Source organism: Dipodomys merriami, unplaced genomic scaffold, assembly GCF_024711535.1.
Source record: "Dipodomys merriami isolate MVZ:Mamm:240054 unplaced genomic scaffold, mDipMer1.0.p SCAF_699, whole genome shotgun sequence".
Taxonomy (NCBI): domain Eukaryota; kingdom Metazoa; phylum Chordata; class Mammalia; order Rodentia; family Heteromyidae; genus Dipodomys; species Dipodomys merriami.
The window spans coordinates 360858-387852 of record NW_027206289.1 but is presented as its reverse complement, the minus strand read 5'-3'; the positions used below and the strand labels follow the sequence as shown (position 1 = coordinate 387852).

Here is a 26995-nt window from a genome sequence, read left to right as displayed (position 1 = left end):
AGTCCATTGACACTTTTTTTTTTTTTTTTGGTTGGCCATGGGGCCTGAACCCTGGGCCTGGGAGCTGTCCCTCAGCTCTTCAGCTCAAGGATAGCGCTCTACCACAGTACCACTTCCAGCTTTTTCTGCTTATGTGATGCTGATGAATAAAACCCAGGGCCTCATGCATACAAGGCAAGCGCTCTACCACTGAGCCACCTTCCCAGCCCCTCCATTGACTCTTAACTCCAGTAAACTACCAAAGAGCTGGAATTGGAGTTGTGACTCAAGTGGTAGAGCACCAACCTTGAACAAAAAAAGCTAAGGAACAGCTGGGCACCAGTGGTTTACACCTGTGATCCTAGTTACTCAGGAGGCTAAGATCTGAGGATCATGGTTCAAAGCCAGCCCAGGTAGGAAAGCCTGTAACTCTCATTTCCAATTAACCCCCAGAAAACCAGAAGTGGCACTGGGGTTCAAAGTGGTAGAGCACTAGCCTTCAACAATAAAGAAGCTCAGGGTCAGTGCCTGGGCCCAGAGTTCAAGCACCAGTACTGGCACAAAGAATAAGTAAGGAAAAACACACTCTCCCCAGTATATTTGATACTTTACTTCTTGACACCTCTTCGCCCTGAGGCTCCAAGGATAGGAAGGAGGGAAGAAATATCTGCCTATAGAATCTATGACTTCACCAAGCTGTAGCTCCCAAAGCCATGAGTCTGTGATCCCCTGGCCCAAGTAGTGAGCTTGCTTACAACTTGGGTAGACACAAAGATGGGGGTGGTCAGGGCAGGCATGGTGGCACACATTGTAATCTCAGGGCTTGGAAGCTAAGGCAGGAAGGCTGAGGCTTGGGAGACCTGCCACAAACAACAAAAAAGAGAAGAGAAGAAAAGGAGGGGAGGGGCTGGGAAGGTGGCTCAGTGGCAGAGTGCTTGCATTGCATGTATGAGGCCCTGGGTTCGACTTCTCAGCACCATATAAGCAGAAAAAAGCTGGAAGTGGTACTGTGGCACTAGCCTTGAGCTGAAGAGCTCAGGGACAATGCTGGGGCCCAGAGTTCAGGCCCCACCACCGACAAAAAGAAAAGAAAAAAAAAGAGGAGGGGAAAGGGGAATAAACAAAGTCTAAAGAGAACAGAGAGTCACCTTGTTCCCACCATGCCTTCATATGCTTTGGCCTTAGTGAGGATGACTACAGTGCTCATGTGAACACACAGCCTGCTGCCTGGACTGGGAGGAGGGAGGGAGAAAGGGTCTAGACTGGCCCTTTAAGAGCCACTTAGGGTCAGAAAGCCTGGGCTACAGAGAGGGGAAGGAGCTGATGTCAGAAGACGGATGGGCAGAAAGATGGGGATTGATGCTAATGGGGAAGTTAAAGCTAAGTACCCAGACACTCAGAGGGCAGAACTGCAGATCTGTCTTCCTTATGCACAGTCCCCCCCCCTCCCCAAAGCAAGGCTGTAAATCTGCCTCCTCAATTGGGGGAAGGGGGAGTAAGGAAAAAAGAGAGACTCCCTTCTCCCTTTTCCTGTTTCTTCTGAACCCAGTTCCCTCCTTCTCTAGCTGCAATTCTTTTGTTTTCTCTCAACCTTCCAGGATCCTTTCCCAGTAAAGCTTCCAACTTTGTGATTCCAGCTTGCACAGAAGTCTTTTCTGTTGTTTGTGTGCTGGTCCTGGGGCTTACACTCAGGGCCTGGGCTTGAACTCTGGGCCTGGGTTCTTTTCTCTCCCTTTCTTTCTTTCTTTCTTTCTTTCTTTCTTTCTTTCTTTCTTTCTTTCTTTCTTTCTTTCCTTTCTTTCTTTCTTTCTTTCTTTCTTTCTTTCTTTCTTTCTTTCTTTCTTTCTTTCTTTCTTTCTCTCTTTCTCTCTTTCTCTCTTTCTTTCTTTCTTTTTGCCAGTCCTGGGACTTGAACTCAGGGCCTGGGCACTGTCCCTGATCTTCTTTTGCTCAAGTTAGCACTCTACAATTTGAGCCACAGTGCCACTTCTGGCTTTTTCTGTGTAAATGGTACTGAGGAATCAAACCCAGGGCTTATGCATACTAAGCAAAGCACTCTACTACCAAGCCACCTTCCCAACCCCATCTGGGCTTGGGTTCTATCCCTGAACTTTTTGCTCAAAGGCTAGTAGCTCTACTACTTGAAACAGCTGCATTTCCAGCTCTCATTTCATTTTGTTTTTGTTGTTAATTGGAAATAGGAGCTTTGAACTGTGATCCTAAGATTTGAGCTTCCTGAGTAGCTAGGATTACAGGTATGAATCAGAGGCATCTGACTTTGCCTAGAATTTGAGAGGAGTTCACAAGTTTTCCCTTACTAGACCCTGAGCAGGAATGGGTTGGTGGGATTGTAAGAAGCAGAATGTTGGATGCTAGGAACTGGGAAAATTGAGACCCTCAGAGTTAGATGTCTTAGATTCTACAGAACCTCTAGCTATGTCAGCTAAGGAGCTGCAGGGTTCATCCACTAAAGATATATACTGTCTTCTCAGAAACTCCTAAATTGTATCATTCCCTTCCTTTGCGCCCATGTACACACACACACACACACACACACACACACACACACACACACACACACACACACACACACACACACACACACACACACACACACAGTCTGCTGCCTAGAGATTTTAGTCCAATAATGTACTACTGTAAGACAGGGTCTGGCTGCTCCCTTTCAGAAGGGAGCTGAGGATCTCCAAGATAAAGGCTTTCTGAAAGGGGCTAGAGCTAATAACCCTTGGCCAAGGATTTCTCTCTTTTTTTTTGGTGTCAGTCCTGAGGCTTGAACTCAGGGCCTGGGTACTGTCCCTGGTTGTTGTCGTTTTCTCAAAACTAGTGATCTACCACTTGAGCCACTCCTTCACCTTTTAGGGGTTAATTGAGATGAGTCTCCCCAACTTTTCTGCCAGGGATTGGCTTTGATCCTCAGCTCTCAGCCTTCTGAGTGGCTAAGATTCCAGGTATGGGCCACTGGCACCTTGCAAAGGATTTTTCTTCACTTTCAGATGAGAAGGTACCCCCTCCCTCCTCCACCCCTCCCAACTCCCCACCCCCCAGCACTAAGCCTTGAACTCAGGAACTCCTTGTGCTCTTGCATGGCTTTTTCTGCTGAAGGCTGGCATTCTGCCACTTGAGCTACGCTCCACTTCTGGCTTTTTGCTGGCTAATTGGAGATAAGGGCCTCCTGGACTTTTCTCTCCAGGCTGGCTTTGAACTTTGATCCTCAGATCCCAGCCTCCTCAGGAGCTAGGATTCTCACTCTATTGAGGATCAGAGTCTGCCTTGTAAATCCCTCTCCATGTAGGACAGACTTCTGTTTCTCATCTGCTGCTGCTGCTGCTGCTGCTGTGTTCTACCTGAATTCCTTCCTATTCTTGGAAATAATTGGTGCCTAGTTGCCTCTGTCTTCTAACCACTCCTAGGTATTCATAAGCCAATTTCATCTCTCCCCTTCGCTCAGATTTTCCTACTGAGGGTTGTCTTCTCTGTCCTGTGCTGTGTAGATATAAAGGAGAGAGCAGGAATGGAGAAGAAGTTGGGGGTTATGAGGAGTCAGCCTTCCAGCCTCTGGCCCAGTGCTCCCTCCCACCACTGGGAGGTCAGCCATTGCCCTAAGCCCTGGTCTCTGGCTGTTTCTCTATACTGGTGATAAATCCTGTCTTTGTCTCTCTGCTGACCCAGGCCCCTGGCAGCCTGGGGGTCAGAGGCTGGGGGGAGGAATCAGAGTAGAGGAGGGGGACTTACAAGGAGAGTGGGAAAAGAAGATGAACAGGACCAGCTGGTGGGCAGGCATGGGGGTGGGCGGGGAGGGGTAGGGGGCCTCTTGATTATTCTATGGATCCTGGACATTCCAGCAGGCTTGCATTCCAAGTGAGAAAGCCAGGATCTCTGAGATGTGGGAAGGACCTTCAGAATGGGTCTCTGGAGTACCAGGAATTCTGGGATGTGTTTGCAGGGGGGGAGGGGAGGATAGAATGAGGTGCCTCAAGGCAAGAGGCTGCTACAAGAAAATAAGAGTAACTGCATAGAAATTCCTTTCCCCACATCAGATCACTACCATATGCCATGTGTGTGCACACGCACGCACGCGTGCGCGCACGCACACACACACACACACACACACACACACACACACACACACACACAGATTTATGACCTGTCAGCATGAAGGAGCCCAGGAGAGCCAGCCTGCCCCTGGCCTGGCCCCTCCCTCCTGAGCAGTTTTCTCTTGATGTGACTTCCCTGTCTGCACCTCTCCATTTCTTTCTCTCTGCTCCCAGCCTTCCCCTTCTTTGTTTTTCTCACCTTCCCAGTGTGTTATTCTTTCTGCTAACTCTCTCAGCCTCTTAGTCATTTTTTTCTCTCTTGTTTCTCTTTCCTTCTTCTGATGTCCTCTTTCCCCTTTCCTACTTCCTTAGTTTGGCCATCTGTCCTGTCTCTGCTACTCTAATCCAGCAATTTTCCTTCCCCTCCACCACCATTTGAGTTCCACCGTGAACCCTGTTCTGGCCTAAGGGACAGGGTGTCAGATAGCAAGCAGAGGGGAAAGAGAAAAAGACACATCGGGTGGACCCTAGTTTGGATGCGTAGTTTGAACATCACAGTGGTCTTTGCTTTGATGGAGGAAGGCGTGGCCGGAGAAAAGTTCAACTAAGACAGAGAGGAAACAAAGGAGGAGAGAGGTAGAGAGAAGAGACACAGAAAGGCAAACATTAAAATGAACAAAGCCAGATCTGGTGCTGTGTAATCCTAGCTACTCAGGAGGCTGAGATTTGAGGATCACAGTTTGAAGCCAGTCTGAACAGGAAAATCCATGAGACTCTTTATCTCGAACTACCCAAGAACCAGAAGCGGGGCTGTGGTTCAAATTGGTAGAGCACTAGCCTTGAGCAAAAAACAGCTCAGGGATAGTGCCCAGGCCCTAAGTTCAAGTCCCAGGATTGGCACACACACAAGAGATAGATAGATAGATAGATAGATAGATAGATAGATAGATAGATAGAGCGCATCCAAGGGCTAGGGTTCCCTGGAAGTGAGTGTGTGGAAGGAACAGAGGGGCATCTACATGAGACAGTCTCAGAGACAAGCTCTAGAGAACCTGGAGGGTCATGTTCACCACACTGCTACAATCCTGCACTGTTTGTTCTACCCAGAAACTTCTCAGAGGGCTCTCTCTCCACTGCCGGCAGTCCTGGTGTGAGTGCTAGTTGTCACCCCCTCAGCCTCCTCACGGCCACTGCCTCCCTCTCCCCCGTGTTGAGAATGACATCAGCTCTCCATGTCACCGTCCTCAGCCTTGCTGCTGAGCTCTCCCAAGGGTGCAGTCAAGGCCAATCACCATGTTCCTCCTCTAGTCTGGGAAGAAGCAGAGGCTAGCTCCGCTTGCCTAGCTCAGCACCCTGTTGCGGGAGTAGGGCAACATTTTGCTAGGAAGGTGGCTGGGGGACAGAGTGGGAATAGATGGGTATGGGCACCACAGGGAGGGAGAGCAAGGACCCTGAGGGGGGCTCTTGAGGAGGAGAGGCTGAGGTAGTAAATCACACGGGGGCGGGGGGGGTACCTCTGCCTCAGCTCAGTAGGATAGGGAAAGAGAGACTTTTTTTATGGAGGGGGGGCCATGTAGAGAACTGCCACATCTGGCAGGCAGGTGTCTGGCACTGTTCAGGCTGCAGTCACTTTCCCAGCCAAAGAGGAAGGGAGAGAGGGGGAGGAGCGACCCCTTAGGGTCCCTTGGGGGAGAGGGAAATGCTCACAAACAGAAAGACAGAGGCCCACAAGCAGACAGAAAGTGACCAGGGAGGGAGAGGGGACTGGGTAGGCCTAGAACACCTATGTCCCAGTCCTAGTGGGAAACAATGTAGAAAGAAACTGAAGCTCAGAGAATTCCACATTTGAGAACTAGAAGCCCACTCTCCACACCAGCCCCCAACACCGCTCCCCCACCCACACCAACAACAGCCCGCCATCCCCAGTGCCATGACAGGTGATGAATGCGACGCCAGATGCTAGGTGATGAGATGCTGGTTGAGATGCTGAGGCTGGTGTTGTATTGCTGCAGTTCAGGCAAAAACAAGGCATCCTAGGCCTTGATCCACCCCTGTACTACAGCTTTCAACTTGAGGCTTTAGGCAAGGCAAGCTCTATCTCTTCTATCTGCTGTAAAGGATCCAGGGCCTAGACAATTTCTGGGCCTAATTTTTTAGGTTTCCACAGAGGATCACACAAGACTGGCTAGCCACCTCTAGCCTTCACACCCTGCTGTTGGAGAGGGCTCACCCATTTCTGTACTTTCTTCCCTTCATCTTTTTGTATGTACTAATTCCATCTCACATGCATAGTCCTGGAATTACAGACCCATTTCATGAGCAGTAGAGGTGACTGCAGAGACCCTTCAAATCGCCTTGGAGAGGAGGACTCCCCACCCCACCCCCCCTAAAATCCTGCAGAGGAAGGGGGAAAGAAAACCAAAGCATTCTCCTGTCGCCGCAGCAACCATAAAAACCCCTAGCTAAATCCATCTTGTGAGCTCACCGCCCCATTAAGATGCAGGGCCAGGCTCTGCGCCAGCCAGCTACATTCATTTGTGCGAATAAAGGTGGAGGAGGGGGAAGGGAGCCGGCTCTGGAGGGACGGGGAAATGGCGAGAAGAGGTTATTTACACCACCGTCCTGACCTTCTGGAGCAGAGCTGGCTCCGATAAATAACCCGCTCAGCGCCGTTTCAGAGCAGGAGTGGGAGGTTCAGGAAGGGAGCAGGGGCTGGAGGAGAGCCCCCACGCAGGTGCGCGTCTCTGGGTTACTAATGGCTGAGGCGGGAGCAGGCAGCTGGCTTTGGGGGTGGTGGTGAGGAGAACTCAGTTCCCTGAGACTCCCACTGAGAAAATACCATCCCCACCCCACCCCTGGCGCCAATTTCCAGGCGAGGGGACGGAGAGATGCCAAGGAGGCAAACAGTTCCGTAAATTAGGGATGGGGGAGGGGGTTGCTGGCGAGTCTCTGAGGTAGGAGGGGGAAGACATATTATAAGAGGGGGTGGGTGGGTGGAGGAATAGGAATAGCTGCCAAAAAGAGGAAGGGGAACAGAAAAAAAAATTACACAAAGGCAGTTTGGAAAAGAAAAGTCCGTTTTATTCTTCTTTGCATGGAGCAGTATAGGAAGGGGTAAGTCTCCTGCACCAGATGCCCCCTTGATATGCTCAGTTGTCTGCTCCACTTCAGAGTTGGAGAACGGGCAGTTAGTGGGTGGGGCAGAAGTCTCAGGAAGGCTTTTCTAGGACATTTTAGTAGGGAAGGAGTTCAGGGTCAAGGGGAGTGGTTGTACTTCCACCTTCCTGGGGAAATGGGGGTCCCCAAGCAAAGGTACTGCCTAAGCCACCTGAGGGAAAGAGCTCAAACTCTCAGCTTTTCCGTGGGGTGGGGGGAAAGAGCACAGGGCTAAGTGGCAGATGATGGACCAAGGCAGAGGAGCAAATGTGGCAATGGGAGAGGTGAGGGGACGAGAGCTACAAGGCCCAAGTCACCTAGACCTGGCCTTTCCTTCCCTTCCCTTCCGTCCCTGGTTCTGAGCAGAAACTCTTCCCCAAACTAGAATGTATTTTAGTTCCAGGAGCTGTCATTGCTCCAGGGCACAGAGAGGACAAGTCAGGCCAGGAGCTGCCAGTAGTAGAGGCCAAGGAAAGGTACTAAGTCCTGGGCACATCTAAAATGACCTCTCCCAGGTCACTGCAGTTTGTAAGCCCTATCCAATAATGTCTTAGTTTCCACCATTTTGTCCTCTGCCTATAAGCTGTTCCCAGACTCTTTTCCACAGCAGAAGACAGGGCAGCTAGAAGAAATGGGAGAAGACACAGAGGCCAGGAAGTGAGCCAAGGCTGAGACTGGATGCACCCCTGCCCGCACCGCCCCTGCCCCTCCCCCCCCCCAAAGAATCCTCCAGCCCTGGTTGGACATATGGACTAAAGGGAGGAAACACTCAGCACATTCTTTCCCTGCTTTGATCTGCAGTGCAGCCATAGCAAAGGGCAGAGAAGCTGAAGGGAGAATGTGGGGGTAGGAGAGCATGGAGCAGAATCGCTGTCTGAGCAGGAAAAGGGTGCTTCCTTTGCCCTGCATCCAAATGGGCTAGGAATTTCACTTCCAGAGGAAAGGAGGAGGAGGAATGGGAAGGTGTTAGGAAGGGCAACCCCAGACAGGATGAAGGTTTAAGGATCCCTTGTGCCCCCCTGAGATGATCCTGAGAGCAGCAGTTGGGGACTGGATGAGAAGTCACAGCAGACATGCAGATTTCTGGTAGGGGTGATAAGCCAGGCATGTGGTGTCTTCACCGAAGGAGGGACCACTTGATCTGTTCTTTTGCTGACTGTAGCACCTGCAGAAACAAGGGCAGCACTAAGGGAGGCTTTCAAGGAGTAAGGTGGGAACTAAGGGGAGGAGTGGGAGAGGGGGCTCTCCTTCCCTTCACTTGCCTTCCCTCTCCTTAGAAGAACAGGGAATAGAAAATCCCCATAGGTAGTAGAATAGGAAGAAGCTCTCTAAAGCCCTAGAGGATTGTCAGTTTGGAAAATTCCCCCCAAATTCAAATCCACTGGGGGAATGAAGAGAGAAGAGGTATGCCTGAGAGGAAAGAAAAAAACAAAAACAAAAAAACTGGGGGTTACTGGATATATGTTCAAGAGAAGGAATTATACATCCAGATGCTCTTCTTGGTGAGGATTCTAAGCCATTTAAAACCAGAACCCCTCCTTGGCTCTCCACATCAGGTAGACAGTCTATCTGCAGTCAAGGCAGCAGGATGGATCTGCAAAACCTGCATATGCTAGAATATGCACTTCCAGCTTAGTCCTCATTTGAATAATAAGAGAAAGAGAGAGAGAGAGTGCTCACATGCACACAGACCATCTGCTTAAGGCAAGCCTCTGCTGGGGAATAAATCATGGAAGGAGAGACATCAGGCAGGGAGGGTTTGAAGGGTATAGAGGAAAGCTGACAGCCATGGCTCACAGGAAGCTGAGAGAGGAGTAGGGAGCTAAGGCACCAGGCTATTTGAGTTTCACTTCCCTGCACTAAGAGGGAACCAAGGAGGACAATTCCATCTGTGGCCTCTTTCAGAATTGGTGGGTTCGGGTAGTCTCCGTAGTGACCCTGCCCTTCTGGAGAGGAAGAAGGGAGAAAGTCATACCTGAGACACAGTCTGCTCCGTAAGAGGGACATCTTCACCCTGTAGAACAGATTGCAAGCACTTAAACTGCAGCCTAGAAGTAGGGAAGAAAGGGTTGGCCCTTTAAACTGAAGCAAACTTCTCAGTCCCTAAAAGGGACTCAGCCACAGTTTTACTCAGCCAGAGGGACTGAGAACACACAAAAGGGTCATTTCATTCATCCTCCATTTTAAGACAGGAGGACTTCTTAAAAGATTTATTCCATTCCCAGTAAGCAGCAGATTATCTGATCCTCAACTCCCTCAATTTGGGGGTGGGGGACATGATTCCCTAGTCAGAGAAGACCTTCCCTGAATATCAATATCACTGGGGAAAGGATGAGGGGGAGCCAGGGGTAGTTTAATGGATCCTGCAAGGCCTGATGGGTAATGACAGAATGTTAATTTGAAGAAATAAACTGCTGCAACAGCAGCCTGAGAAGGGGACAAGTGGGGGGGGAAGCTAGCAGTGGGGGGGGATCCTCTCTCTTGCCACATAGAGACATATGTTAGAGGAGAAGATTAAACTATGCAAATGCAGCCCACGGCAGTTAAGGGAGAAGATTTCCCATTACTAGGCACTGTAAGCCTTTACTCTGTGGAGGTCAGAGCCAGGACATTCTGTAAATGGGGAGATCTGCTTTGCTCAGACATCTCTGCACCCCACAATTTGCAGGTGGCCCTCTTTCTGCATTCACCATGATCTTCTAGCAGACTCTGAGCCTTCTGGAATTAATTCAAAGGCTCCTTTCTGGTTATCACTAGCACAGGAATATTGAGGTACTGGCAAGTAAGTATTTCCTGATGGATTACATAACATTTTAAAAGATAGAAAAGCCAGGCACTGGTGGCTCACACCTGTAATTCTAGCTACTTAGTTGTCTTTGATCCAAGGGTTGTGGTTTGAAGCCAGCCCAGACAGCAAAGTCTGGGAAAAAGATGGAAGTGAATCAAGTAGTACAGTACCAGCCTTGAGTAAAAAAGCCAAGACATATCAGCAGGTCTAGCTCTGGAGGACACTTGAGGATTTAGACAGGGGATGCAGGAAGGTGCATTTGCACTTACCCTTAGAGCCACTCTGTGTACCACTTGCTGAGGATCATTCTCTAGGATTACCCTACAAAGACAATGAAGAGATCACTGTTCACTCTGTCTTGGAGATCAACTTACTGTGGGGACAGGCTCTCTGACCACTCATGCCCACTTTGCTTAGGTCACAGGCAGCAACTCTACCTCCCCACTCCAGATCCAGGGTGGCGAACTCACCCTCCATCTACGATTTCATCCACAGCCAAGAAGAGCCCCTCCATGTTCTCCAGCAGAGCTCGCTTTTCTACATTTTTCCTGAGCCCCAAAAAGATGAGAAAAATCAGCCTCTGTGTGAAAAGAATCCTAGGACATTGTCTAGATAGGGGACTCTAAATTAGGCAATAAATGTCTCCACCATGACTAATGTGGAGAAGTTTTTAGCTAATCTACTCTAAACCTTTTCCCATTCTTGTTTGCTGAGTAAGGATTAGAAATGCCAGGAAAAGAGGTCAGTGGTTAAAGTGCTTGCCTAGCATGCCCAAGTTCGATCCCCAATACAAAAAAAGAAAGGAAGGTCAGTTAAGAGATTCAAACACAGTCAATTTCTGACTATTCACAGATTTGATTATCCAGAGCTATTGTTTCTTTCCTACCTCTGATGCTTCATGACATTGTTCACAAACTCAGACATTTGTGGGTGGAATAAACAGAACTAAAATTCCATCTGATGGTTGTAGGATGTAGGAAAGGGTTACATGTAAACTCTGTCTGCACTCAGATGCTGACCATCCTAAGTCCCTGCTACCCCTTCTCCCCCTCCTCTTTCCCCACCAGTTTTGCTCGGGCCCGGAAAAGAAGCCCAACAAGGGGGCTAGAAACAGTCAGGGTCCCCATCTTCCAGCCACAGGTGGTAGGTGCATGTGGCCTGTCACATTCATTAGTTTGACTCTTTCATTAGATTACCTGAAATTAAGCCTACTCATTCACCTGGCTAAGAAATAAATCATCCCCCTTCCTGAAGAAACCTGAGCCTTTACCCTGCTGGTTTTGTGGGGCTGAGCGTGCCTGCTGTTCTGCTCCTCTGCTCCGGATAGTTGTCTGAACTAGGTTCACTTGGAAGCTGCTGTGGGGGGATGAAGTTCAAAGCCCTGGGTGTTTTCAGGAAAAGTATCTTATATCTCTTTTCTTGCCCTATATACATGGGAATAGAGGGCTGGGGAGGAGTGAAAAAAGTGGAGAAAAGCAAATGGCACATCTTCCTTTTCCATAGAAGGGAAGCTTAACAGCCAGAAAAGGAACATTAGAGGTGGTGCCTCCAACACCAAGGTCACATTTCATTTCATTTCTTTTCTTTTTTTTGGCGGTTGTGGCCTGGGCACTGTCCCTCAGTTCTTCAGCTCAAGGCTAGAGCTCTGCCATTTGAACCACACCGCCACTTCTGTTTTTCTGGTGGTTTATTGGAGATAAGAGTCTCACGGACTTTTCCTGCCTGGGCTGGCTTTGAACCCTGATTCTCAGATCTCAGACTCCTGAGTAGGTAGGACTACAAGCGTGAGTCACCAGTGCCCAACTTCAAGGTACACATTTCATCTGGGCCACGTCCTTGTGTTTGTCCTTTCCCTTCTTCTAATGCAAAGAATGAAGCTAGAAATCACCTAGAGAGAGGGTGCTTAAAACTCTAACAAGTTGCTGGGGATGGCAACAGGAGGCACAGTGGACTACTGTTCCTCCTAGGAAATCTCCTTCCTGAGTAGAGTTTTTCAATTTGAGGGACATGTTCTCCTTCTAGTCCTCCCTCTCAGTGTGAAGTCCTCTGAAATAGTAAGCCCAATTTTTTTTCTTTGCTAGTCTTGGGGTTTGAATTCAGGGTCTGGGCCCTGTTCCTGAGCTTTTGTGTTCAAGGCTAGTGCCCTACCATTTGAGCCACAGCTCCATTTATAGCTTTTTTTTTTTTTTAATGTTTAATTGGAGGTAAGAGTCTCTTGGTAGCTGGGAGCTAATGGTTCATGACTATAATGCTAGCTACAGAAGGCTAAGATATGAGGATCATGGTTTGGAGCCAGCCCAGGCAGGAAAGCCCGTGAAACTTTTTTTTGTTGTTTTTTTTTTCCTGTCAGTCTTGGGTCCTGAACTCTAGGCTTGGGTGCTGCTCCTCAGGTCTTCAGCTCAAGGGTAGGGCTCTATCACTTGAGCCACAGTGCCACTTCCGGCTTTTTCTGTTTGTGTGGTGCTGAGGAATCGAACCCAGGGCCTCATGCATGAAAGGCAAGCTCTACCACGGAGCCACCTTCCCAGGCCCTGTGAAACTCTAATCTCCAATAAACCACTTAAAAAAGCCAAAGTGGCACTGAGGCTCAAGTGGTAGAGCACTCACTCACCTTGAGCAAAAGAAGCTAAGGGACAGCAGCCAGACTCAGAGTTCAAGCCTCAGGTTGGTGGGGGGGGTGATGGGGAGGTGAACCTCATGGACTTTCCTGCCTGGGCTGGTTTCAAACTGTGATTCTCAGATCTCAGACTCCTGAATAGCTAGGATTATAAGTGTGAGCCACCAGCACCTGGGTCCAACTTCTTTTTTTGTTTTTTTTTTTTTGGTCCAGTCGTGGGGCCTGAATTCTGGGCTTGGGCACTGTCCCTCAGCTCTTCAGCTCAAGGTTAGTGCTCTACCGCTTGAGCCACAGTGCCACTTCCGGCTTTTTTCTTTTTGCTTATGTGGTGCTGAGGAATCGAACCCAGGGCCTCATGCATGCAAGGCAAGTGCTCTACCACTGAGCCACCTTCCCAGCCCATGGGTCCAACTTCTTAACTAAATCAATGCCCTGGAACCTCTGCCAGTCCCTTATAAATCCCTGGACCAAACAAACATGGAGAATGGCTGCTCACCTCAGCATCTGGCTCAGGGAGTCAAATAGGCAATTCAGAACAGCCATAAGCATCAGCTGTTGGGAGAGAGAAAAGACAAAAAGAGAAGGGTCAAGTCCTTGAAAAAAACTACACAAAAACAAACGCATACAATTCAGTAAGCATCAAAACACACAGGTTTTTACAAAGGACCAAAAATACAAGGCAGAAGAGAGCATCTCTTCCTGTTGTTTCTCATGGAGGTGAATTCTGGCTAGACATGGTGCGGCTTATCCGTAATCCCAGCTACTTAGGAGGTAGAGGTAGGAAGATTTTGAGTTTGAGGCCAGCCCAGGCAAAAACTTAGTGAGACCCTATTTCAGAAACAAACTATGATACAAAATAGTTAAGAGTGTGGTTCGAGTGGTATAGCGTTTGCCTATAGAGAAGAGATCATGTGAAGATCTAATCTCTAGTCATGAAAAAAAAAAAAGTGAACGAGCCCCCAATTTGAGGTCTCTTTTAGCCAGAAGGTCAAAAAGCATTTGCTGTCATGATCCTCTACATGTCTTTACCAAATCTGTTATCAAATATCAGGTAGAAAGAGAAATCATTAACCAAGCAACATAAGGTCTGAGAGGCAGCAGAACTACTGGAAAGGGTATGGGCTTTTGTTTGGTTTTTCTTTCGTGTGGTACTGAGGATTGAAACCTAGGACCGTAAGCATGCTAAGTACAGGCTCCACCCAAGCTATACCCAAGCTGGGCATGGACTTTGAGTCAGATGGATCTGGACTTCAATCTCAGCTGAGCCATTTTTTCCATGTGTGACTTGGAGTTATTAGGCTGAACCCCATGAAACTGCCACTTTTGTAGTTTGACAAAGGTCAAGTACAAGCAATTTCATATGGTTCTTTCTGTTTGGTTTCCTTATTGGTAACACAAAGGCACTACTGCCTACAGCTCACAGAAGTGCTGCTAGGTCCACACAATAATGTACTTTACTAAGTACTCAAAGCAATAATGAGTGCTCAGCAGGAGGTAGGACTGGCAAACTTTTACTTTGGCAGAATATTATCAAAGGACTCATTTTTACCAATCCATTCTCACTCAGAGATGTTGCTTTCACCTAAGGCAAATTGTTATTTCTGCATACAGGAAGTACATTTGACTACACTTGTAGTCCCATTCATGCTGTTGACTTGATGAGGTAAAGCTTCCAGCTTCAACATGACCCAAAAGACCCATTAATTGCCTTGAATTCATCAGTGAAGCCAATATCTCCCCACAACCTTGACCACACCTCAGAAATTCACCTTAAAAAATACTGCAGTTGAGGGCTGGGAAGGTGGCTCAGTGGTAGAGCACTTGCCTTGCATGCATGAGGCCCTGGGTTCGATTCCTCAGCACCACATAAGCAAAAAGCAAAAAGCCAGAAGTGGCGCTGTGGCTCAAGTGGTAGAGCGCTAGCCTTGAGCTGAAGAGCTGAGGGACAGCGCCCAGGCCCAGAGTTCAGGCTCCACGACCGGACCCAAAAAAGAAAAAAAAAAAAGAAAAAAGAAAAACAAAAAATACTGCAGTTGAAAAAGCATTTGACAAGATCCAGTACCCCTTTATGATAAAAGCTCTGGAGAAATGAGGAATCCATGGAACATTCCTCAGTATAATAAAGGCTGTATGTAACAAACCTACAACCAGCATTATACCTAATAGTGAAAAGTTAAAAAGATTTCCTCTAAAATGAGGAATGAGACAAGGATGTCCGCTCTCTCCACTCCTCCCTCAATACAGTACTGGAATTTCTAGCTAGAGCAGTAAGACAAGAGACAAACATAAAGGGGATCCAAACAGGGAAAGGAGTAAAACTCTCCCTCTTTGCAGATGATATGATCGTGTATTTAATGAACCCTATAGACTCCTCTCCCAAGTTACTTGAGCTGATCTGAAACTCTGGCAAAGTAGCAGGGTATAAAATTAACCCACAAAAATCATATAGTTTTTCTTTTTCTTTTTTTTTGGGTCCAGTTGTGGGGCCTTAACTCTAGGCCTGGGCGCTGTCCCTCAGCTCTTCAGTTCAAGGCTAGCGCTCTACCACTTGAGCCACAGCGCCACTTCCAGCTTTTTTCTTTTTGCTTATGTGGTGCTGAGGAATCGAACACAGGGCCTCATGCACGCAAGGCAAGCGCTCTACCACTGAGCCACCTTCCCAGCCCTCATATAGTTTTTCTTTTTTTTTCTTTTTTTTTTTTGTCGGTCGTGGGGCTTGAACTCTGGGCCTGAGCGCTGTCCCTCAGCTCTTCAGCTCAAGGCGAGCGCTCTACCACTTGAGCTACAGCGCCACTTCCGGTTTTCTGGTGGTTTATTGGAGATAGGAGTCTCACGGTCTCTCCTGCCCGGGCTGGCTTTGAACCGCGATCCTCAGATCTCAGCCTCCTGAGTAGCTAGGATTACAGGCGTGAGCCACCAGCGCCCGGCTTCTCATATAGTTTTTCTATACGCCAACAATGAGAAGAGCGAGGCTGAAATCAGAAAAGCAACTCCTTTGTAATATCCTCAGAAAAAAAACAAAAAACTTAGGAATTAACCAAAGATATAAAGGACCTCTATGATGAAAACTTTTTTAAAAAAATGAAAAAAAGAAATTAAAGCACATTTAAGGAAGTGGAAAAACCTCTCATGCTCCTGGATTGGGAGGATTAACATTATGAAAATGGCAATACTGCCCAAAGCTATCTACAAATTCAATGAGATATCCATCAAAATCCCAACACCATTCTTCAATAATATAGAAGAGGCAGTCCAAAAATTCATATGGAATAATAGAAGATCCCAAATAAAAAAAAATCCTTAGCAGGAAGAAAAGTGCTGGAAGAATATCAATACCAAACTTCAAACTCTATTCCAAAGCTGTAGTTATAAAAACAAACCATAACAAAACAAAACAAAACACCAAAACCAGCTTGGTAGTGGCAGAAGAACAGGCCTGAGGACCAATGCAATAGAAATGAAGACCCAGAAATGAACCCACAGACCTATAGCCAGCTAATATTTAATAGGGAGCCAAAAACACAGGTGGGAAGAAAGACATCCTCGTCAACAAATGGTGCTGGCAGAACCAGCTATCCACATGTAGAAAACTGAAGTTAGATCCTTATGTCACCTTGCACCAGAATCAATTCCAAATGGATCAAAGACCTCAAGGTAAGAGCAGATATCCAGAAAATATTATAAAAAGGGACAGGGGAAACACTAGGGCTCCTTGGCACAGTTTGAAACTTCCTAAGATCCAGAAACACAACAAACCAAAGAAAGGCTGGATAACTGGGAATGCAATAAACTAGAGTTTCTGCATGGCAAAGGACATAGCTAGCAAGATACATAGAAACCCCGCAGATTGGGAGATGATCTTCACTAGCTATACATCAGACAAGGACCTCATATCTAAAATATACTTAGAGCTCAAAAAATTAACCCCTCCCAAAAAGACAAATCCTCAAAGAAACAACAACTCCATCAATAAGTGGGCTAAAGACTTAAAGAGAGACTTGTCTGAAGAAGAAATAAGAATGGCCAATAAACTCTGGCCATAAAAGAAATACAAATCAAAACAATTCTGAGATTCCACCTCACTCCAGTTGGAATGGCCATTATCAAGAAATTAACAGTAACAGAGATGGTGGTGATGTGACCAAAAGGGAACACTACTACACTGTTGGTGGGAATGTAAACTTGTTCAACCACTCTGGAAAGCAATATGGAGGTCCCTCAAAAAACTAAATATAGAGCTTCCCTAGACCCAGCAATCCCATTCCTGGACATCTATCCATTGACCACAAACAAGGAAACACTAAAGCCACCAGAACAACCATGTTCACTGCAGCACTGTTTACCATAGCCAACATATGGAATCAACCTAGATGTCCCTCAGTGCACCAATGGATCAAGAAAATGGAATGAAAAAATGATGGAATTCTATGCTCCCATCAGAAAGAATGATATTGCCCCATTTGTTAGGAAATGGAAAGACCTGGAAAAAACTGTATTAAGCAAAGTAAGCAAGAATCAAAGAAACATAGACTGCATGGTTTCCCTCATCAGTAATTACTAGAATATGTCTATAAACCTACAAGTTAATTCAATGGATAGTAAAAGACAAATAATTACACTTGGACCTGAGTTATTAAACAGCACTCTAAGCACTGCACAGTGAGAACAAAGGAGGATATTCTTGGGAGAGGATCAGGAACTATGTGCATATGACCATATAAAATGATGCTTATAGAAATGAACTACAAGAAATGGAAACTAGAAGCCGGGCGCCAGTGGCTCATGCCTGTAATCCTAGCTACTCAGGAGGCTGAAATCTGAGGATCATGGTTCAAAGCCAGTCCAGGCAGGAAAGTCCATGAGACTCTTATCTCCAATAAACCACTAGAAAACTGGAAGTGGCACTGTGGCTCAAGCAGTAGAGCACTGGCCTTGAGCTGAAGAGCTGAGGGACAGCACCCAAGCCCAGAGTTCAAGCTCCACGACAGACCAAACAACAACAAATAATGTATTTCAGGTCAGGCACTGGTGGCTCATGCCTGTAATCCTAGCTACTCAGGAGGCTGAGATCTGAGGATCAAGGTTCAAAGCCAGTGCAGGCAGGAACATCCGTGAGACTCATCTCCAATTAACCACCAGAAAACCAGAAGTGTCTTAAGTGGTAGAGTACTCGCCTTGAGCTGAAGAGCTGAGGGACAGTGCCCAAGCCCCAGAGTTCAAAAAATGGGAAAAGAAAAGCTTGGAATATGGCTTAATGGTAGAGTACTTGCCTAGCATTCATGAAGCCTTGGGTTGGATTCCTCAGTACCACATAAACAGAAAAAGATGGAAGTGGCACAGTGGCTCAGGACAGTGCCCAGGCCCTGTGTTCAAGCCCCAGGATTGGCAAAACAAAACAAAACAAAAATGTATTCCTTACCTTACTTATGTAACTATAACTCTCTGTGCATTACCTTTACAATAAAATTTAAAGGTTGGGAAGGTGGCTCAGTGGTAGAGTGCTTACCTTGCATACATGAGGCCCTGGGTTCGATTCCTCAGCACCACATAAGCAGAAAAAGCCAGAAGTGGTGCAAGTGGTAGAGCCCTAGCCTTGAGCTGAAGAGCTGAGGGACAGTACCTAGGCCCAGAGTTCAGGCCCCATGACTGGCATAAAAAATATTAATAATAATAAATAAAATTAAAAAAAAACTGCAGCCAGGCTCTGATGGCTCATACCTGTAATCCTACCTACTCAAGAGGCTGAGATCTGAGGATTGTAGTTTGAAGCCAGCCCAGGCAGAAAAGTCCATGAGACTCTTATCTCCAATAAACTATCAGAAAAAGCCAGAAGTGGCACTATGGCTCAAATGATAAGAGTTTAAGCACCAAGAAGAAGGGGAAAAAAAACACTGTGCAGGTGCTAGTGGCTTATGTCTGAAATCCTAGCTACTCAGAAGGCTGAAATCTGAGGATCATAGTTCAAAACCAGCCTGGATTTTGAAACTCTTTTTTTTTTTTTTTTTTTTTGCCAGTCATGGGGTCAGAACTCTGGGCCTGGGCACTGTCCCTGAGCTCTTCAGCTCAAGGCTAGCACTCTACCACTTGAGCCACAGTGCCACTTCTGGCCTTTTCTGCTTATGTGGTGCTGAGGAATCGAACCCAGGGCCTCATGCATGTAAGGCAAGTGCTCTACCACTGAGCCACCTTCCCAGCCCCTGGATTTTGAAACTCTTATCTCCAATTAACCACCAAAAAGCTGGAAGTGGAGCTGTAGCTCAAGTAGTAGAGCACCAGCCCTGAGGGAAAGAATGAAGGGACAGTGCCCAGGCCCTGAGTTCAAGCCTCACCACTAACACAAAGAAAACCCCACTATGCAGGGAAAAGTGTTAAAAATATATACGCCTCCTCTATAGAGATAAGAAATAGACCTGAGAAAAAGCTCCTTTCTAGGCTAATTCATTTGCTGCGCCACATTTGTGAGGCTGGTGGGGATCTCCCACCACTTTATAAACCCTCTCTTAAGGCAGTAGCTGTGGATCTCTGAAACCCAAAACCAGTCTCTATGTCCTGCCTGTGGTTTAGGAAGTAGGATCGGAGAGAGCAAAGTGGGGGGGTGGGGGGGAGTCTCACCTCATTTTCATAGGAGCTGCCAATCACATAGAAATAGAGATCAATGCTGCTTTTATAGACTACTGTCAGGCCTTCCAAGAGGGCGATTTCACCTGGGGGGAAGGTAGAAATGGTGAGAGTAGCCTAAAAAGAGGACGTAAAGACAAGGAGTTACCAGGCTATGATAACCTACAAAGACTAACGAGGACCTAGTCATTTTGGGTCTTAGCAGAAAAGCAAAGTACAAAGTTGGTGTATGTTGGGGGGTATCTTCAATGTATCTTTTCCTCTACCTTTCCCTCCCCCCCACTCCTACCGGGTACACATTTCCCTCCTTGTACTGAGACAGGATACTAGTCGATCCTTGGGAGGTAAAAATGCAGAGCGGTCACCTTTACAGACTTCCATTTACCTGCCCTAATGGATGCGGTACAATAAGCAGAGCTGCAGTTAAATTTGTCAAGTGAGGCTCATAAATCCAGGGACTAGACAGGTAGCTAACAGCCAACCTTCCAGCACGGTATTCCCGCGTGAGGTACACTCACCTCCCCATTACATTTCTGAAGAGTTTATTATATGAGGGGAGGAGGAAAAAAAGAAGGAGGCAGAGTCATTTTGTCTTTTTCTGTAGTCACCCCCTTTCCTCTATGGTTTCCCCCAGCACAGGCGGGTGGGGTGGGAGTGAAAGTAAAATGACCTACTGTCAGTCCGATGGGTCTTGTTGAAGATGTTCTTCTCAAAGGCCTTTTGCTCCTTGACACTAGGGTAGGTGTCGTCATAGTACTGGTCAGAGAGAAAGGAGACAGGGTCGTGTCATTAGAGCTGGGAGTCCAGAATGATTAGTTGCTTTGTTGTGCCCTGATCTTGGATTTCTCTTTCAAGGCATGGGACAAGGGAGAAATATTGACCTGGAGAAGGAAGGGCTGAGGAGGCTGGAATGAGCAGTGACTCATTGAATATTTAAAAAAAAAAAAATTAAAGGATCATAAGCAACTCTACTTTTTTTCCTTCCTTCCTTCCTTCCTTCCTTCCTCTCTCTCTCTCTCTCTCTCCCTCCCCCATCCCACCTCCTTCTTCCTGCTAGTACTAGGGCTTGAATGCTTGAATGTCCCTCAGCTTTCTCACTCAAGGTTAGCACTCTACCACTTGAGACACAGCTCCACTTTCAGCTTTTTGGTAGTTAATTGGAGATAAGTGTCACAGAGTTTTCTGCCCAAGCTGACTTTGAACTGTGATTCTTAGCTCTCAGCCTCCTGAATAACAAGGATTCCAAAGGTGAGCCACTGGTTCCTGGCTCCCACCCTCTCATTTCTATGGCTATCTGAGCACAGAGACCTCAGCCATCGGAGGAGGCTCTGCTCCTGTCTACATTCTGGGTAAGCTCCTCTCAGACTGTCTCCTCCAAGAATGTCCCCTTGTGAGGGCAGTGCCAGGGAAAACAAGAAACACTTGCAGTACAGAGCACTTCCTCAGACCTTCCCTCACTGCGGGAAGACCCGTTCCTCATTCACTCAGTCTCTTCAAAAGCAAGGCAAATTCTGCCCCGGAGTCTCTATGACCTGAGCTTTCCTTTTTGCAAACTGAAAGAAGCAGGGGGCAGTCTCTCACGCTGCTGAGCCCACTTCCCAAGCGCTCCCTTGCAAGGGGATGGAGATGTAGGCTGCTAAATCGTTCTGCTCTTTAGGGGCTAATCCGTCGCAGTCAGCTGAAGACCTATGACAGGTCTGGCATTTAGTAACTGGATAACTGTTTCAAAAGGTGTCCTGCATAGTTACATCCAATTACAGGGAGGAACAGCTGGTGAATTCTAAACTAATCTCTACCTGCTGACTGATTTATGCTATACTTGCCCGGAGTTAATACACCAGGGACAGAAGAAATTTCTACTGGGGGGTGCGGGGGGGACCAAGGAACTATAGAGGGAGGAGAGGGGTGTCCTTTCTACTCCCTTTCAATAGATTTAGTGTGGTATTTCTATGCCACACTGGGGAAGTGAGGGGGTAAGAAGCCTGGTAATGTCTGTAAACCTCAGACTGGGCCCCTAGCACTGCTTGAGAATTCTCTGGAGAAACTCAGGCAGAGTGACAAGAGAAAGGGACAGAGTGAAGGACTCAGCAGACTTCTAGCATCTACATACTGCTTTGTTCAGGAGCCAAGGTTCTCAAGCTTTGCCCTGCTTTGAAGAAAGTAACAAAGATCAAAGTCTGAGGACAGCAAGTAGGGAAATAGCACAACTAAGGGACAGAAGAAAGTTTAGGTTTTACTGGAGTAGCTGAAACAAGACAGAAGACTTCTCAAAATTATACTGTCAAATAATACAGATTAAGCCAGGCACTAGTGACTCATACCTGTAATTAATTCTAGCTACCAAGGAGGCTGAGATCTGAGAATCCTGGTTTATAGCCAGCCTGGCAGGAAAAATCCATTCGACTTATCTCCAATTAACCACCAAAAAAGTGGAAGTGAGCTGGACACCAGTGGCTCACACCTATAATCTTAGCTACTCAGGAGGCTGAGATCTGAGGATCGTGGTTCAAAGCCAGCCTAGACAGGAAAGTCCATGAGACTCTTAACTACAATTAATCACAGAAAGAGCTGGAAGGAAGTATGCTATGGCTCAAGTGCTAGCCTTGAGCAAAAGGAGCTCAGGGGCAGCACCCAGGCCCAGAGTTTAAGCCCCAGGGCTGGCAGGAAAAAAACAAAACAAAACCTGGAAGTGCAGCTGTGGTAGAACAAGTGGTAGCCTTGAGCACAAAAGCTCTAGGACAGTGCCCAGGCCCTGAGTTCAAGCCTTAGCACCAGCACACAAACAAATAACAACAACAAAAATAAATTAAAACAAAACAAAACAAAACATATAGCCCGGCGCCAGTGGCTCACACCTGTAATCCTAGCTACTCAGGAGGCTGAAATCTGAGGATCATGGTTCAAAGCCAGCCCAGGCAGGAAAGTCCATGAGACTCTTGTCTCCAATAAACCACCAGAAAACCAGAAGTGGTGCTGTAGCTCAAGTGGTAGAACGCTAGCCTTGAGCTGAAGAACTGAGGGACAGCGCCCAGGCCCAGAATTCAAGCCCCATGACTGGGGATAACAAACAAACAAACAAACAAAAACATACAATATAGGTTAACAGGGCCAATCCCAAGATTCAAATTCAAGAATATCTTTGTCTTGCTTCTAAACTAACTTGAAATGGAATCTCACCTTGGCAAAAAGTCGATCTCCATCATTGTCCAGAATCAGGATGGCTTTGACGGTGTACAGGGAAGGTTCCTGAAGAGATATGGACATACTTCAGTCTGGAAGGGTACCTCTACCACTGGCAAGCTAAATACCTTTTCCTAGGCCCACTGGGTCTGCAAGGGATTACAGAAGTGCTTCTCTATGTCCCATATCCCCATACATCTAGATTTTTAACATTTCCTACTGAGGTGACCAAGTAGTGGGTGAACTGGACTGAGGAAGGAAGATTCCACTGAAGGACTCTGAAGTATCACCAGAGAAAGTGTGTCTCACTTAAGCAAGGTAGTTCATGATGTTATTCCCAAATATCACAGTAAAATCATTTTCCACGTTGCCCTCCCTCACAATTCTCGCACGCTCTGGTGTATGTATTACTGTAACCACAGTAATTAATAAGCACCGCACGAGGCCATTTGAAAATAGAGCTTAATGCCTTGGTATACTTGGAAGTTTCTGCAGTCCCATTGCAGCAGCAATGCAGAGGCATAAAGCAAGCCTTTCCTAAGCCACCCACCCACTAACCAGGAGTATTTACAGATGTGCCCATGGCTGGACACACACACACACACACACACACACACACACACACACACACACACACACACACACACACACACACACACACACACACACACACACACACACACACACACCTTCATTTTTTAGGGTAGTCCAAAGAGATATCATTCAAAAACTCTCCTGTGAAATCCAATTTCTCTACTATATCCTAGCCAATACCACTTAACTTGAGAAAACAAAAATCAACCTGAATTTTGAGTGTAGTAAGCAGTGAAAAAACAATCCCCCCAAAACAAACAAACAAACAAAAAACAACCAAACTGAGAAACATCCTGGGGCCTGGAGGCAGCAAGCAAAAAGGGAGTTATCTTTTATTACCAAGAATCAAACTGAGGGGCTGGGTTTGTAGCTCAGTGATAAAGCACGTGCTCAGCATGCAGAAGACTGTGGTTTTATCCTTAACGTGCGTGCAAGTACACACATATGCGCGCGCACGCGCACGTACACGCGCACACACACACACACACACACACACACACACACACAGAACTGAACTGAAGATACTAGCTCTTATAAAGGAAGCACAGCCTCCACCTTAGTTCTCTTCTTCAACTGCAAACATATGACTACAAAAGCTACAGTGGCCTGATGCTCTCTCTCCTCTACCCTGCAACTAGGGTATCAGCTAACTAGGATAGGAGAGAAAAGGAGGGCAGACGGTGGTGTAAGTATAGAAGGGCTGGCTGTTGCTCATTCCTTGACTTCCCAATCAACAGTGCTTTCCATACTACCTCCTGTGCTATGAGACAAGGCAGTTGCTTTGTTTCCTCTTTTTTGGTCTAGCTTAGAAAATCCAGTCCTCAAAGGGGCCAAACATTCACCAAATGGGTATAACAAAGACCCAAGAGGGAAGGAAGAAAGAATCATTGCTGAGGACACAGAAACTGCAGCCTCTGGGGCTGGGAAGGTGGCTCAGTGGTAGAGCGCTTGCCTTGCATGCCTGAGGCCCTGGGTTCGATTTCCCAGCACCACATAAGCAAAAAGCAAAAAGCCGGAAGTGGTGCTGTGGCTCAAGTGGTAGAGCGCTAGCCTTGAGCTAAAAGAGCTGATGGACAGCGCCCAGGCCCAGAGTTCAGGCCCCACGACCGGACCCCAAAAAAAGAAAAAAAGAAAAAAAAAAAAGAAACTGCAGCCTCTGTAAAGATAAATTGGATCATCAGGCTTCAGGATATACATGGTTCCATGCAGAAAGGCAATGGAAATTAAGAATAGGAGCAAGCCAGGTGCCACTGGCTCACACCTATAATCCCTAGCTACTCAGGAGGCTAAGATATGGAGGACATTGATTTGAAGCTGGGTCAGGCAGAAAGTCCTCAAGATTCCATCTCCACTCCAGCAAAAAAACTAGCTGGAGGTGTGACTCAAGTGATAGAACCTCAGTTGAGCAAGCAACCCAAGCAAGTTCAAAGCCCTGAGATCAAACCCCAGTATTGGAAAGGAAGGAAGGAAAGAATAAAGGCAGGCAGGCAGGCAGGTAAGCAGGGAGGTAGGAAGGCAGGAAAGGAGGAAGGAAGGAAGGAAGGAAGGAAGGAAGGAAGGAAGGAAGGAAGGAAGGAAGGAAGGAAGGAAGGAAATGGGAGGCTGATTGGAAAGATGGTAGTTCAAGGCCAGTCCTGGCACAAAGGTCCCTAAGACTCCTCTCAGCCAAAGCTGGGTATGGGGGCTGTATACCTATTATTCTAGTTATGATGGCAAGTCTAAAATAGATAGATGATGGCCCGGTGCAAGCTGGGTGCAGGTGGCTCAAACCTGCAATCCTAGCTACTTAGGAAGCTAAGATCTGAGGATTGACGTTCAAAGCCAGTCCAGGCAGAAAAATCTTTGTGAGGCTGTTATCTCCAATTAACTACTGAAACCAGAAGTGGTGCTGTGGCTCAAGTTGTTGAGTGCTAGTCTTGAGCACAAAGAGCCTCAGGGACAGTGTCCAGGCTCTGAGCTCAAATACCACGACCGACCGACTGACCAACACACACACACAGACACAGCTCAGGGACAGCTCCCAGGCACTGAGTTCAATCCCCACAACTGACCCAAAAAAAAGAAAAAAAAAAGTCTCACAGACTTAAGCTAGGCACCAGTGGCTCACACATATAAGTTACTCAGGAAGTTGAGACCTGAGGATCACAGTTCAAAGCCAGCCCGGCAGAAAAGTGCCTGTGAGACTCTTATCTCTAATAAACTACTTAGAAAAAGCCAGAAGTAGTGTCGTGGCTCAAGTGGTTGAGCACTAGTCTTGAGCAACAGAAGCTTAGGGATAGCACCCAGGCCCAGAGTTCAAGCCCCACGACTGGCCAAAAAAAAAAAAAAAAAATTCATGGACTTTCCTGCCAGAGCTGGCTTCAAACTGTTATCTTTAGATCACAGCCTCCTGAGTAGCTAGAATTATAGGCATGTGCTACCAGTCCTTCACTTAAGAAATCATGTTTCCATCAACTTTTCCTGTGGAAATCCATGGCTTTGTCTATCACAGTCACAGCAATTTTAAGAGAGCTACCCACTAGCTGGAACTGGACCTTAGTCTGGCATAGGTGATTGCTTCTTGCAGTCATAGAGTCTGGCATCCCGGAAGGCATGAAAGGCATCCCCACACACTCCCAAACAAGAAAAGCCCTACTGGCCACCAGCCAACTAAGAGAGCAAGACAATGTTCTTGTGGCCAATCATGGGGTGAGTACATAAACAGCGGGCTGGCAGAAAAAGAAACATCTCTCTGGGTTCTGCTGCTGGCTCTTTGCACTGCCTTCCTAGAAGACATGATCAAAGAAACTCCCAAAACAGAAACACTGGGTCTTCCTGTGCAAGATAAAAGACTGGCAAAGGCAGGAAGGAGAAAGACCAGATTTGAGGATTTAGAACGCTGGAAGACAAAGGAAGGCTTTGTAAAAAAAAAAAAAAAAAAAAGCCTGGCTATTTTAAACTTAGAAAAGAAGAACCACACTTTAAAAAGCTGAGAATTGAGGCAAGAGTATAAAAGCGGCTTGCTTGCTCCATTCTGCCTCAGCAAGAGCCGGCAGCTTCTCCTTTCCATCTCCTGCCACCTCCTGACTGCAGCTGGTTCCACTTCAGCTGGGGCCTTTACCTCCCAGGAGTGGGGAGGACCAGCCGTTCCCCTCATACCATAAAACCAGTCAGCTTAAAGGCCCCAGAAGCCCTTATTGATCATGTAATTTCGAGGTTTTGCAAAGGGCAACTTTATAAATAACTCCAAGCTACTGAGAAATGAACTTCCTGGACAATAGACTAGGCTTTGACTTTGTAACATATTAAATGCTGTTAAAAAAAAAACAACGCCCTACAAGTGTAGGACCATATTCAAAGGATTTTAAAGATCTATTCTCCCCTCCCACTCCCAGAATGGGTAGCTGCTAGAAAGCTTTTGAGACAAAGTTCTGTAATGCACTGACTTTCACAGAGCCACAGCCTGAGTGTATAACAGAACTTCACCTCAAATGCTAATGGTGCCTGGAAATGATATATAGAGAGAGGCAGATTGGTTTGTGGGAGGAGGAGTGGCTTGGATAGATTTCTTGTCATTTTATTATGGAGAAAACTAGAATGCTGTGCTCAGATAGCTGAAACACCATCAAACAAGCAACTAGGCTGCTGTAAATGGGTATTTGATCTCAATCAGGTGCTTCTGAAGCCTGTTGAAAACATCATCTCCAAAACCCCCTCCCTTTGCACATACAGGGCTAGAAGGGGAGAGTTGTGCCTAGTGCTGCCCCCTGTGGGCCATCTAGATGACTTGCAGGCTCCTCAGTATTATAGTCATAAAAATATGAAAAAAGCAGTTCTGTATTTTGGGTCCCAGCTATTTGGGATGAGGATATGGCTCAATGATAGAGTGGTTGCCTAGCGTATATAAGACTTTGGTTCCATTCCCAGCACTGAAAAATTTAAAAAAAAAAAGATTATCATGTGCCTTGTGTTTTTCTTTTTTTTTTTTTTTTTTGGGGTCCGGTTGTGGGGCCTGAACTCTGGGCCAGG

At 46.8% G+C, this 26995-nt stretch overlaps 1 protein-coding gene across 1 annotated transcript in view; it reads right to left on the bottom strand.

Moving 5' to 3' along the window:
• Window positions 1-7093: 7093 nt before the first annotated feature.
• The window catches only part of Copz1 (COPI coat complex subunit zeta 1), a 32448-nt gene continuing 12546 nt past the window's right edge, over window positions 7094-26995 (bottom strand). The window contains exons 2-9 of the mRNA XM_070006150.1: window positions 22391-22459; window positions 19888-19969; window positions 19208-19299; window positions 13092-13147; window positions 10449-10526; window positions 10248-10299; window positions 9166-9204; window positions 7094-8355 (exon numbers count right to left, since the gene is read on the bottom strand). Of these exons, the coding sequence (XP_069862251.1) occupies window positions 8308-8355; window positions 9166-9204; window positions 10248-10299; window positions 10449-10526; window positions 13092-13147; window positions 19208-19299; window positions 19888-19969; window positions 22391-22459 (516 nt within the window). The 3' untranslated portion in view covers window positions 7094-8307. The remainder of the gene's footprint in view (window positions 8356-9165; window positions 9205-10247; window positions 10300-10448; window positions 10527-13091; window positions 13148-19207; window positions 19300-19887; window positions 19970-22390; window positions 22460-26995) is intronic.